The sequence below is a fragment of the Pinus tabuliformis genome, chromosome 7 (genome assembly GCF_031772625.1).
Source record: "Pinus tabuliformis cultivar Carrire ecotype Pingquan chromosome 7, CPIR1, whole genome shotgun sequence".
Taxonomy (NCBI): Eukaryota; Viridiplantae; Streptophyta; class Pinopsida; order Pinales; family Pinaceae; genus Pinus; species Pinus tabuliformis.
Window position 1 is genome coordinate 1,203,826,509 of NC_142293.1, and position 15,753 is coordinate 1,203,842,261.

General features: G+C 37.7%; 1 protein-coding gene across 1 annotated transcript in view; it reads right to left on the minus strand.

The window, feature by feature from the left end:
* Positions 1 to 393: 393 nt before the first annotated feature.
* The window catches only part of LOC149251730 (vacuolar ATP synthase subunit H family protein), a 292,411-nt gene continuing 277,051 nt past the window's right edge, over positions 394 to 15,753 (minus strand). The window contains exon 12 of the mRNA XM_089459551.1: positions 394 to 901. Coding sequence (XP_089315677.1) covers positions 653 to 901 — 249 coding nt within the window. The 3' untranslated portion in view covers positions 394 to 652. The remainder of the gene's footprint in view (positions 902 to 15,753) is intronic.

The window sequence follows — 15,753 nt, forward strand, 5'->3', positions numbered from 1 at the left end:
CTCCAAGAAGCTATGCATTACCAAGGATAGAAGATAATTTCAGTTCAATCAGTATGTGTTATTCAACAGGGAAGCGCAGATGTCTTGACAAGTTATTCTCTGCCACTACTTCCCCAAGGAAAGATGAACAATAATATAATCCTAAATAGTACATGATTACCATTGCAAACCAATCTGATTCAGTGCAGAAGACCAATACTCATACAATGTGAACGGGTTAAAAAAAGGGCTAGTTGCCATTAGTAATATAACATGAATTTGGATAAACTGAATCATATTAGGAGCTATTATAGCATTAAAAATTAGCCAGCATCCAAACAAAATAGGTGTAGTTCACCTCAGAAATTAAAAGACACCATACAGCTAGTTTACAAATACTCAAGGGCATAACTATGGACACAAATAAACATGCCTATTACCAAATTTCAATATTTTCCAGACTTCAGATTTGTACCTCAGTTTGGTCCCTGCCAAGTTGGGAAACACTACAAAAAAGTATAGAGAACCTATTCAAGAATTTTTTACTCTTATTATGATTAAATTATCTGAGAGACCCTCAGATTGCTTCAAGAATGTCTTGAACATTTTCGAGAATGTCATTTTAGGTTGACAATCCTAAACCACCAAGATAAAACTAAATCAAATGAATGATTTATGATTGCAAATAGCTAACATATTTTGCACTAAGTAAAAGTTTTTGCACACATAATAGTGCATTCTTCCTCACTTCTGAGCTCTCATGGTCCATAAGTTTAATGACACGCTCTTTAGCTTTCAGGTCTGTAACAATGCCTCTCCCAGCCGGATGATACTGTATAAATTGAGAAATATCATAACATGCCACAGCCAATGCCCTTGAATCTCCAGAAGTATCTAGGATTGTAATTAATATACGTAAGACCTGCAACACAATAAAATATTTACATTAAAATCCTGGCAAAACAAGAAGAGTAATAAACATTATTCTGAATAACATTCTCCCATCAAATGTATTGAGCTTCATAACATATCCCACATCCCAATTGGATCTTCAGAGCAGCCTTATAAGAAACACAGTGCTCGAGACCACAAGGTGTACTAGGGCTACTTGGTACCTACTTGGTACTGTGGCATATAAAAAAAAGACACAAAAAAAACATATATAGTTTGTCATGGCTGAATCATTGATACACAATTTCAAATAATCTTTGAGATACCTCAGGGAAACTGGACAAAAGGTAGCTTCATCTGTTGTTTTTTCTTCCACAAACCAAGACATTCTCAATGGAATACTATATATTGTAGATATGAAAGCCAAATTGTACAGTACTTTCACAGGGCATCTATTCTGTCGGGTGTTTTCTCATTAAACAACTCAATGTAAACATCATATTTACACCTCAAGAGATATTTGGGGTACATTATATTCCGTGATGGCTAAAGTAACAGTATGCTACACATGCACATTGTACACTCACATGCATGATGCCTGTACACAGTCTCACATGCAAGCCATTCAATCAATGCAAGAAATCAAGATTGAAAGGTTTAAGTCTAATCATATCACACTAGTAACCCAGTATATATCTCAAGACATAACAGGAAAAATGGAATGTATTATTTCAGTTGCAGATTTCCTTTTCACACATGAAAATTGTCCCTAAATGCTATGACTTCTAGCCAGATTTTAAAGTTTCCTTTTCATGTTAGAATGCAAGAAAAATAGACAGACAATGACCTCTCACAACTTGCACTCAAGAAAATCTATTTCATCAAATGCAGAATCTGCTAGGTTTGTTATGAACCAACACCTTGGAAATGATAAAGAATCAATGAATAACAGTTCACTTCAAGGGAGAAACTTGCTTTTACAATGAATCCAATACCCAAGACAAGATATGATGCCTATACAAATGAATCTCCTTCATTATAAATAGGACATTAAGTGACATGATGTAACCTACCACTTGGCCAACCTAACCATAACTAATAAACTAATAATGAAAGCTTATTAGGACCTTAACAAGGTTACTTTATAGATTCCACAGAATAATAGTTTGCAATTAGGATTCTATGATTATCAATATCACCACATAATATCTAATGTTGAGATCCAAAAGTAACAACATGAAGAACAGATAATGCCATTGACAAACAGTTCAGCAGTTGGTAGTGTTCCACCCCAAAATAATCCTTGGATTTTGCATTACCAAAGGTTCAATATCATATCATTTAAATCACCAAAAATATGAAAATATAGAAACAGAAGAAAAAAAACCACCTAATGAGATTGCACAGGTTAAAATAGTTTGTAACATCTACGAACCAGTTCTTATCATGAAGTTACCTAGAAGTTACCTAATCCTAGTATGGCGGCAAAAGTTGTCTTATTTGAAACTGAAACATAGTGGCATGAGCTGTTAATTCGTGAAACAAAAAGACTGGAAGACGTGCTCTATAAGGAGCAAATTAAAACAAAATTGAAGAAATAAACACCATATTGTTTCATCTTTGGGGCAAGGACAGGGAGGTTTCCCTTCTAAACACTTGACAAACCCCCCTGAGAAGATTCCGACTGCAGCACCTCTAGAACAGAGCGGATGGTTATTCAATGAACCTCACCTAGTAATTGAGATTCAAGAATTATTGTGTTGAGTGAGAAAGATCTCATGCTCAACTCTCTGACAGGCTACACGCAAGCATGAAAGCATTGTTGAGGAGTTGAAAATGGTTTGACTTGGCCCAACCTCAAATTTAGAGTCTTGAACCCTTGATACCTTTAACTTGGGAGGTAACATTTATTTAATTATGCTAATTATCAAGTGGGTATTATACATTCCAACCACTGTTAAACATATATCACTTCTTTTAAAGTTTCTCTTGAGTCTTAGTTATAAGAGGAAAATTCTAGATCCAGAACCAAACAACTAGGCAGTTTATCACTTGTCATTTCTCCTGGTAACATGAAGGAGAGTTGTGCGTCCAATATTGATGTGTTTGAGATTCAGGTATTTTACTCTGCAGACCAACTTTCCTTTCTTTGTAACTAGGATTGGTTGTTTGTATACTCTATAGAGCAGGTGCTTTTAGTTCATTATATGCAAGACATTCATTCATAATTTAGAATTGAATAATGGAAACTACGAATAAATGTGGCTATTAACAAGAAACCACATGAGCATCCATGATTGCAAAAGTAGGTATCTACAATCTTGTATAATGCATACCAAGAAAGCAATACATCTTCATTGCTTCCAGGCATCTCACACTCTATGTTATAACGGCTCCAACGATATCCCTTGTGATCTCATGTTCCCAGATATTCATACATGAGAGAATTCAATGATAGCCTCCCTTCCAAATCCATCCATATTTGTATCCAATATGAATATGGCCTAAATTTGGCCAGGATGCAATATGTATCATGTATGGATATGTCCAGGATATGGTTGGGATCCCTATCAGTACAGCTTGTAGGGAAATACTAGTTTTATCCTTGAAAATATTGTAAAAGGGACTAAAACCAAAAAGGAAAAAGGTGGCATATAACTGAAAACGACTCCCTGCACGGATCACTGATTTAATTCAGGCATTAAGGCTGATAAACCTGGTGACACCATTAGATAATTAGGAATCCCTTTTGGTATACAAGTTTCTCTTACAGATCAGTGGATATGGATCAAGGCAAACTTTGAGAAGAAACATCAAGCTTGGGATCACCTTGATCTTTCACTTGCAAGGAGGGTAACAGTTGACAGTTTGGTAGTCAGGCACATCTATTATTCCTCCAGTATATTTCCTTCTAAAGCAGCATGCCAATGGTCGGAGCACACTCCTATAAGCCTTTTGGGGGGCAAGCAGTGGGGACCAAAGTGTGCCCCCTTGGTGGCTTAGGATGTTTGCACTTTACCAAAGCACCAAGGGACTTTGGAACTTCCTGACGCCAGAGCACAGGAAGTGGTTCTTGCATGAAAATAGGTCATTTGACAGTGGAGGGAGAGACTCTTTGGCAAGTCTTGGTTCAACACCAGATTTAGCAGGATCGTCACATTCAGGGCATTAAAGGTTCTTTTCATATGTGTAACAGTCTAGGGAATGCGCAAAGCTTCATGATCGTAGGTTCTGCCCCACTTCAGAGAGTATCAGAAGCTTGGAAAGTTGTGGCTCATTTTCTTTCTTGGCAGTTTGAGGAACCTTGGGATGCTTGAGATTTTCTGTCATGGCTAATTTGGATTTTTCTGTCTCCTAATTGACAAGTAATTGTTTCATCTAAGCTTGCTACCAAAATATTGACAAAGAAAGGTCTTTTTTTATGTAAGGATTTGAGGAATCAAGTGTATCATCAGCGGTTTACCTAGCATGCTCTTAACTGGGCCCAAAAACACATTGGTTGGAACAAATTTGCTCTAGATGGCCTTTGTTGCTTGAATGCAGTTGGATGAATCAAGGTCATACTGGAGGGATTTGTGATGAAGAAACAGGAAGCCCTTCTGGATGTAGTGTCCCTTAGGGAAAAATCACCCTTAGGGTTGAAAAGAGCACATGGCAGAATTTGTTTTCTAACTGGTATCACAGTATTCCTTCAATTCTACAAACAGAGATAAAATTGGATGCACAAACAATGTACACAAGTAATTGCTTCCACCAACAACTTATACAAATAAAGCCAATTCAACAGTGGGTTAAAAATCCATAATCCTTCCACTAACACACTGTAGTTTAATTTCACAATCTAATGCTAATTGCATCAGCAGACCCTACTCTCCCTATGCTACTGATCTGGCCTTACAGCCAGTTGCAGTCCTGGCACACTTGGTCACTAGCTGCCTCAAATTCAGTTTTGTTGGCTGCCCGAGATCCATCACTTCCTTGCTGCCTCAGTTGCACTGTTTCGCTCTCTCGCAGAGGGAATTCCAGCCCTTCTGCCACCATCAATTCAATACCAGATTGCTGGAAACCCCTTCGCTACCACAACCAGACCTTGAGGTGCCTCAGAAAGTACACTGCCACAAACAAGGCCCTAGCTGTCACAGTCTTGGCCTCAGAATGGTACGCTGCTACATTCAGGGCCCTAGAAATGGTCCGCTACCACAGAGGGACCCTTAGAAATGATCTGCTTGCCGCCAATGGGCCTCAGAGATTCATGTGCTGCCACAGATAAGCTTCAGGAGTAACCCACAGCCACAGAAGGGTTTACTTAAACCCCCGCTACCTCAGAATAGGAGATTTCTAAGCTTGGGGTGGCCTCGGAAAGCCTCGCCGCCCAGAACAATGCCTCGGAAGTCTATGCTGTCACAGAATTCAGCCTCATAAGCCCCGTGCTGCCACAGAAAATATCTTAAAGGTAGGCTGCTGCTTCAATCAATGACTCAGGGATGATTTGCTGCCCAGAAAATTCTTTATAGAAACATGACATGTTTCTATAAAAGTTGTATAATGGACACTTCTTGTGAATTATATAGCATGGACAAAATGGTAGAAGATGTTTTTTGGAGGTGTCAGGTTGCCAAGGTGTTTTGGTCATGGTTTTAGGCTGACTATCACTTCATCATTACCCATTTTTGTGGAAAGGTCCCCTTCTAGGAAACACTTGAATGATAAGGGGAAGTTGCAAATCACTGTGGCACTCAATTTGGTTGCTTGCTATTGGCTTCTTATGGAAACATCAATGTAAACTACATTTCATGAAGAACCTTCCCCTTTGAGCTTTAGGGAATTTGAAGAGTTTTTAGAATGAGCTGGCTTTTCTTGTGCAATTCAAACTCAATGTCTTTCAACATGAAGTTGAGTCCCTTTCTTGTGTTAAAACAAAAATTTAAAAATTCTTTATAGAAACATGAAAGTTTTCTGCAGAAAATTTAATGAACTTTGCAGAAAATTGAATGGAATTGAATGTACTTTGCAGAAAGTTGAATGTACTTTGCAGAAAATTGAATGTACTATGCAGAAATTTGAATATACTTTGCAGAATACTGAATGTATTTTGCAGAAAATTGAATGTTCTTTCAGTATTCTGCAAAGTATATTCAAATTTCTGCATAGTACATTCAATTTTTTGCAAAGTACATTCAACTTTCTGCAAAGTACATTCAATTCCATTCAATTTTCTGCAAAGTTCATTAAATTTTCTGCAGAAAATTTTCATGTTTCTATAAAGAATTTTTCAATTTTTGTTTTAACACAAGAAAGGGACTCAACTTCATGTTGAAAGACATTGAGTTTTAATTGCACAAGAAAAGCCAACTCATTCTAAAAACTCTTCAAATTCCCTAAAGCTCAAAGGGGAAGGTTCTTCATGAAATGTAGTTTACATTGATGTTTCCATAAGAAGCCAATAGCAAGCAACCAAATTGAGTGCCACATTGATTTGCAACTTCCCCTTATCATTCAAGTGTTTCCTAGAAGGGGACCTTTCCACAAAAATGGGTAATGATGAAGTGATACTCAGCCTAAAACCATGACCAAAACACCTTGGCAACCTGACACCTCCAAAAAACATCTTCTACCATTTTGTCCATGCTATATAATTCACAAGAAGTGTCCATTATACAACTTTATAGGAACATGAAAGTTTTCTGCAGAAAATTTAATGAACTTTGCAGAAAATTGAATGTACTTTGCAGAAAGTTGAATGTACTTTGCAGAAAATTGAATGTACTATGCAGAAATTTGAATATACTTTGCAGAATACTGAATGTATTTTGCAGAAAATTGAATGTTCTATGTTATAATTACTTAAAACACAGATTTCTTCTTCACAACTTTTCAGATCAGCGATTATAGATAGAACATAAACTTAAGGATCATATGAAGACAAGCAAACACAAATATGAGATACTGAGGGTTACGTCTAATGACTAGGGCAAAACCCGCAAGGGGAAAACCCAAATGATTTGTCTTCTATTAGATTTCTTCAATTGCTTAGTAGAGTATAGAGAGAGAGAGATTGAGAATGAATAAAGTCACCAATGTCTGATCAACTCGCAGCTTAAGTGCTCTTGCTCTTTGCTTGAAGATCTCCTCCTCCTATTGATCAGATATTGACATATTGTCCTTCACACTTTCTCCAACTCTTCCCTTGCTCTTACTCTTCACTTGCTATCACACTTCTCTTGCCCACACTTAACACTAGCTCTCCTTCTTCACAATGAACATGCTACTCTTAACTCTCACTTGCTCTTGCTTAAATAGATGAGAAAGGAGACAAGTTACAAAATGAATTCATTCCTTGAGCCAAAAATAGGAGAATCGAATTTCATGAGGGAGGAGTTACTTGAAGAGAAGTGTAACTCATCCCAAGAATAGAGAGAGATACACTTGTCTTGAGGAGTTACAATTTGAATTAGGGAGAGAAAGAGTTATACTTAGACATGAGAGAATATTTGGTGAGAGTTACAAAACAAATTGAATAAAGGAGTTACAAGTGCATTTAATGAGGAATTACACTTTTGCATTACATTGAATTAGTGAGGGAGAGTTACATCTTGTTAAGTGTGGAGTTACTATTTTATTCCAGGAGAGAAGTTTGATTTGCCAAGTAAGAGATTCTCAATTTAATTTACTTATTCCATGAGAGAATCCATTTTTATTAATACATTAAAGGTGAATGACTTTAAACTATTTTATAAATAATAGTATCATAATAATAATAATACTAGTAAGGATAAAAATATTAATTCTTCGCTTGTATAATCATGATTGAATTGATTTTAAAGTGAATTCCATATGTCAAAATCATCCTTGATCATTTAGACATGAATTTATAATTTTGGAAGGTCACTTCCAAATTGAGATGTGACTTACTATTTTTGGAAAGTCATATGAAAATTGTTAGAAATCAAATTTTATTATAGGTGGTTCATACAGAATTGAGAGATATGATTTCTTCTAGGAAAAATTCATCCCTGAGCTACCAAATTTTAATATCTCATGGTGCACAGGAACACGTTTTCCATGTCTTTGTGATGTAAGTCTTCATCCTATGTTGTACTTATTTGTTCCATATAGTATAAGCAACAATTCACAAACAAACAAACAAAAAGAGTAACATATAAATAAGAATCTAACACCCTATCTCATGCCACTCATGCAAGTTTGATCCACAATTTACCTCAATTATGTGCAGCTTGTTTGAAGGGTGAATTTGAGAGTTTGAAGGGTGATTTGAAATCAGTTTTCTTTATTATGAGCTGATTTTCATCATTATAGGTTGAGTTCAAGGAAGATCTTCTTCATCGTTTCCTAGTTTTATCCGCGATGACCTCGATGAGGAACTTCTTCAATGTGGGTTGATTTCTTCTCACGAGAATACCATGTAGTGTATGTGTGGGGGTGGGTGGGACTGTGTGTGCACGTGTGTGTGTGTATTTATATATATCATAACTATTATATGTAGATTATGTATTACTAACAAGATGTTGCCCCATTTTCATGGATGCCATCCCAAGTAAACCCATCAATGTAGACTAGTGCAACTAACCTAGGGGTACTCAAACCAAGCACTTATTGGCATGGAAATAGTCCAATGTTAGCTTTGGGTTGCATTGAAAGTATTTACATAATGCTAGGAGTGCATTCATACTATGTGGGGTGGATGGTGAAACCCTAAACACCTAGTTGTATCTTAGATTTTTTGAATGATGACATCTAGATAACTTTCTATGGGTGGTTGCTTGACCTTGGACTTGGTGCTAGATGTGGCACACTCCTTGAGGAGTTGGTTATCTTATGTGGCATTGATATCTCACACATTGCACACATGTTGAGTTCTTGCATGGATGTTGGTGTTGAAGAATCTAGGGCAATTAGTATTAGTAGGATTCTTCTAGACTTGATAACAATTTGTGAAGTGCTTTTACAATTTTTCTTAGCTTGATCTTCTTATTATTATTAGTGTGTGTGTTTGCTTCATCAAACTACTACCAAAACAAAGAGACAAGAACACAAGATGTTTGGCTTTCTACCAGGGCCAAAACCTCTCCCTCTTGGAGAGGAAAACCCGCACAAAATTCTTCTTATAGAGATTCCAATTGACGAACACCAAGACCTTGACCCTTGACCTATTATGCCACTCCAAGACCAAGACACCAATCCTCTTCTTTGTTATTGTTGAGTTCTTCATCATCATTTATTGCTTCACCAAGGTAATCATTGTTGCAACATAGAGGTTATTACAGCTGCACCATTGATGCCTCTTCACTTATATCCTTGTTGCTCCTTTACTAAGATCAAGATCATGATTGTGTTCAGTGTTGAGTTCTTGCATGGATGTTGGTGTTGAAGAATCTAGGGCAATTAGTATTAGTAGGATTCTTCTAGACTTGATAACAATTTGTGAAGTGCTTTTACAATTTTTCTTAGCTTGATCTTCTTATTATTATTAGTGTGTGTGTTTGCTTCATCAAACTACTACCAAAACAAAGAGACAAGAACACAAGATGTTTGGCTTTCTACCAGGGCCAAAACCTCTCCCTCTTGGAGAGGAAAACCCGCACAAAATTCTTCTTATAGAGATTCCAATTGACGAACACCAAGACCTTGACCCTTGACCTATTATGCCACTCCAAGACCAAGACACCAATCCTCTTCTTTGTTATTGTTGAGTTCTTCATCATCATTTATTGCTTCACCAAGGTAATCATTGTTGCAACATAGAGGTTATTACAGCTGCACCATTGCTGCCTCTTCACTTATATCCTTGTTGCTCCTTTACTGAGATCAAGATCATGATTGTGTTCAGTATGCCAAGAGTGCATTATTGTGTGATCACCGAGCTTCTTCTTGTCACAAATATGTAGAGACAAAATGTATCACAGTGGGATCATTGTGATCCTTCTTATTAGTATATCAAGACTGTGACTCCATTCAATATGTCGAGACAGTGATATCATCACTATGAAATCATTTCACCATAATTATGTTGAGGCTGTGTGTACTACTGTGTGATCCTGAGATCATCTCCATCACTGAGATCATGACTGTGTCTTCTTCTTGTACTAATACCTTGTGACTGTGTTCTCCTTGCATCAAGAGCTTTATTGTCATATTTATGCTGAGACTGATACCACCGAGAAGGTTACACTGTCCATTGAAATCTCCATTTATATCGAGATCCTATACTCATTGTTCCACCCGAAAATTGCAGAGGTATGTTCGAAAATCTCAAACAAGTCCAAGTTTTTGCACTATTGTTTTGTGGATACCCTAGTTGGGTATTTATAGTGGTTCATCCTCCATAATTAGTCCACATGATAGTGTGAAGAGGTGTGTCTGTTGATGCAAGCTAACATGACTTATATTTAATTTGAAGGCCGACATGACTGTGTTTGTACATCTTTTATCTTGCAAAACTTCTTTGTTGAAGAATGGTGCTTGTCTTGGAGGGCTTCTTGACACTAGGTTGACCTATGTACATTACATAAATGCTCATAAAGAGATCTTTAACATAATCTTGACTCTTTGACTTTCCTAGACCTATGGAATGAGCAAGAAACTCATTCACATAATTTTATAAAAATAATATTTCTTTTTCTTGACAAGTACAAAGATAAAAATTACATTGACAAATACCGAACCTAGTTACACTTTTCTTCAACACTCCCTCTTAACTAGGGGGGTATTTACAATGGTACTTGGTTATTCTCAATCTGAAGAATTTCTCATAAGAAGAATCGGATTGGTAATCCCATCTGTATAGCATCATATCAATTAGCATTGTCATAGTGCAAGGCCTTGACTAACAACTCCATCTCTCCACGAGACCATGAGCTACAATGCTAGCGAGACCAATGATTTATAGCAATGTTACCAGACTCGGAATCGGCAATAAATCGGCGAGGCAAAAGAGCGAAGAGTTTTAATCGGATCGGGAAAAAATCGGGAAAAAATCAACAAAAAATCGTTGAATTCATTAAATAAAAATATACACATATATTGAATTCATTAAATAAAAATATTAGGTAAAGGTATGTCCAAACAATGCATAATATCAATAGATGTCCAAAATATCATGAATAAATAAGTATCTCATATATGTTATGAGTCCATACATGATCCAAAGCACTGAGTCTTGAGTCCTTAGAAGCATATGCTTCTAAAAGTTTACAAAAAAGTTAAAAACTGCATACTAATCAGAAAAAAAATCAGCAACTAAGAGTCTAAGACTCTTAAGAGTGAGAACTAGAAGCGATTCCTTCCACTCCTTCGCTTGCTTGACTCTCAAAGTTCTCCAAGTCATGAAGGCTGAAAAGAGGAGGCTCATCTAATTGAACCCATTCTGCCGCATTTGTAGCTTGCAAATCTGTCTATTCAAGGTCGATTGGTGAATGATCCATACCTGTCATTATCATGAGATATTGAAATGTGAATTAAAATTTCACTTTGAAGTTTGAAGTTTGAACTTTGAACTTTAAAGTACGAACTAGATTATGAAACCTTCAAATTCAAGCTCTCGAATCTCACCTTGTATTTGTTTGTTGCGAAGTCGTAGATTGTAATGGACAAATACAAGGTCATTCAAGCGTTTTTGTGTCAATCGGTTGCGCTTCTTAGAATGTATTTTCTCAAACATGCTCCAGTTGTGTTCACAACCTGAAGCATTGCATGCTTGGTTTAAGATTCGAATGGCAAATCTCTTCAAATCTGGCGTATCACTACCAAAGTTTTGCCACCAAAGACCTAGCAAGTGGTAAGGGTTTGTGAGTAGAAGACTAGAAGTACTAAATTAGTAAATAGTAAAAACTTAAAAAGAAAAGAAAATTTAATAAAACATTTAACATACAAAATAAAGTTTAAACAAATTTAATGAATTGATGAAGCCTTCAAGCTGGGTACCTGGCAACATCTTAGACCTTTGTCTTATAGCACTAGTATAGGCAAACAATTTAAATGGTGCCCTATAATCTTGTAGTTGGGAAAAGACACGACTTTGTTGTTCTGGATCAGGGAAGCACCTTTCCACGCATGTCATAAGTCCTCTGCCAACCTCCCCATCCTCATTAAATTTGCTCTTATCATAAAAATATTGTGGGTTTAAGAAGTACCCAGCAGCATGTAAGGGGGAATGCAATTGCCTATCCCAACGTGCATCTATAATGTCCCAAAGAGGCATATACTTTGTCTCATCATCCCCATATCTTCTTTTGATGGCCTCCTTTGCGAGATCCATCACCTCATAAATGTAACCCATTGTGGGTTTGTCACAATCAACCATCCTGAAAGTTCAAGCATTCAAATTTAAAGAAATATGAAACATTGTAAATAAAAAGAAACTTGAAATGAAATTTAAAAAATGAAAAAGTTAAAAGACTTGAAGTACCTGAGAACTCTAACAAGGGACTCCGTCACAGCAATAATCTCTTCGGCATCTTTCCAGAAGCCATCATTAAACACAAGTGCAGCAATTTCGATGCCTTCAGGGGTCTTGGAATGTTTAGATCCCATCCACTCAGGTCCCAAGAACATCCTCTTCAGATTTATCTTTTTCTCAACCACAGATTGCAAAGATATGAAATTTGTTGCAAATCTAGTCACTGCAGGTCGAACAATTTCTTTACCTTCAGTGTATATTCTCATAGTGTTTAGGACAATAGTGTGGTTGTATAGGTACTTGGTTATGGATTTTGCCTTCTCCACAACCTCATGTATCCAATGAAGCTTACCAATGTCCTCAAGCATTAAATCTATGCAATGGGCAGCACAAGAGGTCCAAAAAATAGTGGGGTGCCTCATCTCAAAAAGTCTACCAGCAGCCATATAATTCGCTGCATTATCGGTGACAATTTGTACAACATGTTCTTCTCCCACTTCTTGAACAACTTCCTCCATCATTTCACAGATAAGTTGGGCAGTCTTAACCTTGTCTGAAGCATCCACTGATTTGAGAAACATTGTGCCTGCGGGACAAGATACAAGGAAATTTATTAAAGTTCTATTCCTCTGATCTGTCCATCCATCACTCATGATGGTGCACCCTGTTTCTACCCATGATGAACGAAACTCAGCTAGCACAAGCATGACATCTTCAACACTCTCTAACAACATATCTGTCCTAAGGCTCTCTGATGTAGGGGCTTTGAACGTTGGACCTGCAACAGCAATTGCATCAATCATAGCTTGCCAATAAGGACTTCTGGCACAGTGGAAAGGTATGTCAGAATAGTACCAAAAGTTAGCAATGGCCTTCCTTGCCTGACTATAGATATTTTTTTTCCAACCAGTGCCATCCAAGGTAGGTTGGGAACCCGGTTTTGTGCGGGGAGCAAAAAATGTGTTTATGTTTCCACCTCCAGTGTTGAAGGAAGGAGTTGAAGGACTGGCATGGCTTTGAGTTTGACTTGGCCTTGGAGGCATGTGTGGAAAACTTGGGAACGGCATTGAGGATTCAACAGATTGAGGTGACATGGGGCTAGTGGCAGAAAAAGTATCAATTCCAACAGTTCCTATTTTAGCATTTTGCTTTGCTTTCTTGGCATTATGCTGCTCTAACATATCAAGGGCCAAGGCTGCTTGGTATTTGACATTGTCGTCAACCTTGCCGCAAAGACCTATATCACGGCCAGGTATTTGTGCAAGGTGGAACTTGAATCTATAAATGCCTCCACTACATTCCTTTTTGCAAAATTTACAAAGGAGCATGGATTTTCCGAGAATCTTGTCACAATAAGCCCAAGCAAAGTCCCGCTCTCTCGGCATTGTTGTTGCTTTGAACTTGTGTTTAATTTGTGGCTTCTGTTAAGATTTGGAGTCTGGCTTCTATTTAATTTGTGGCTCCTGTGAAAGACAACAAAAAATCAAATTTAAAAATGATCCAAAAATTTAAAATATGCTAGAAATTTAAAAAATTAAATGAAGACAGATGTCAGTAAAGTTGTAAACATATAGAAATGTTGCCTTTCAATAAAAGCAGAACCCTGTGCTTGGAATCTGGATTATTTCTCTCTCTCTAGTGTACTTGTGCTGGGGTTTATTTTTCTCTGTAGGGCTGCACCTCTTTTGGCTGCCCTACTGTTGTTTAACAGTTAACTCTTTCTTCGGTCATGGATGAGAGCATTAGAATTTAGTAGTTCAAGTATAAGGCAGATTCAAGAAGACATGGTCAACATAAGGGCCAGACCATGATTTATGTGAAGATGAAGGGACTTCTGCTGAACATACTGAGTTCCAACTTCCAACTGTCAACCTGAACAGAGAGTGTTTACCTAGGAAAGTAGGGCACCTCCAATCCAGAGAAGGAATTTTGATAATATTAAGTTCTTAGCTCTGAGATCCAATTTCTGTTGTTTTGAACTTTTGATAGTTTTTTATTAAGGAGGATGGGAAGGTTGTTGAGGAGTGCAAGGCTGCAAGCTCAGGGTGGTTTATGCTCCTCCACCCCAACCTCCTCCAGTTCCTGAAGGATCAGAAGAGGGCCTATCTCCAAGGGCATCTGACAGTGGAAAACAGAATATTGGCTTGTTTGAAGCGGTGAGTGTTATGTTTAAAGTTTAAACTTTATACAATCTTGTTTCTAGTTAGTCACGCTTCTATCAGTATGACTATGTACAGATGTGGGTGTCTGCTTAGTTGTCTAAACATTGTGGTTTCTCCTTATAAGAAATAACATGTTGTTCAATATGGTCAAGACTCAAGATTGACTTTATCGTAAAGGTGGCCTTCTTATGTAACATACGCTCATTTTTTTACATTCACATATCAACAGGCGCCCAAAGAACTTGGTGAATTGAAGGCAAAACTTACTGAGGTCAGCAAAACCCTGCTTTTTATTATCAGTAGTGCAATTAATATATGGTGAATGTTTGGTTATTTTGTTATAACTGGTTCAATGATGAAAACTTTGAACTTGGGCATGTATGCTGTAAGGTGTACAGGAATGCAGCCCACTTACTTTGTAGTAACTCGACCCCCTGTTCTGATCAAAGGCTTAGCAACAAATGTAAGGAATCGGCCTGCTATCCAATGCACCAAATGTGAAATAAATCTTAAATATTATCCTGATTCCTGAGCGAATGGCATTGCAAAACCCAACTCGGCCTATAAAAAAGACATCGTGGCAAAAAAGGTCAGAGATTTGGTGCATGATTGGAATGTGATTTTTTTTCACAAATTCGATAGCTTTGCTTATTCAAATTTCATACAATGTCAAGACTCAAGAGTATTGCTTGGACCAAACTTTTTCGACATAGGCACGTCTTCCACGTCTTTCAGATGCAGCTTTATAATATATATGTTAAAAGTTAAAACGTAAAACTTAATATGTCAAGTCACTGTCAATAAACTTCACAGCGCACACAGGTTACCTCGTCCTCAAGGCTGAAGGCGGCTCGGGCTCACGCAGGTTCAGCAATCCGGCTCTGCGGAATACGTAACCATTCAAACTTCATGCAGGTTACGTCGGTCCTCAAGGCTGAAGGCGGCTCACGCAGGTACTCACTGCTTAGCAATCCGGCGGCGTCGAATGCAGCTCTGCGGACTCAGCGCCAATCGATAGTGAGAAAGTTCTAAACACCCCGATAGTTATAAACGCCTTACCGCCATAATCCGAAACCCGATAAAAAAAACTGGCGGGACTCGCCAAAAAAACACAGAATCGGCTAAATCGCCAGACTCGCGAGTCAAACTCGCGTTGACCACGAGTCAAACTCGGTCAACGCGAGTTGACTCGCAGAGTTTCCAGTCGGATCGTTTAGCCGCCGAGCCGAGTATAACTCGCGATTAATCGCCAAAGTCGGCGATTCCTGTTTCACTGATTTATAGACACCTTCATCACTGTCTCTC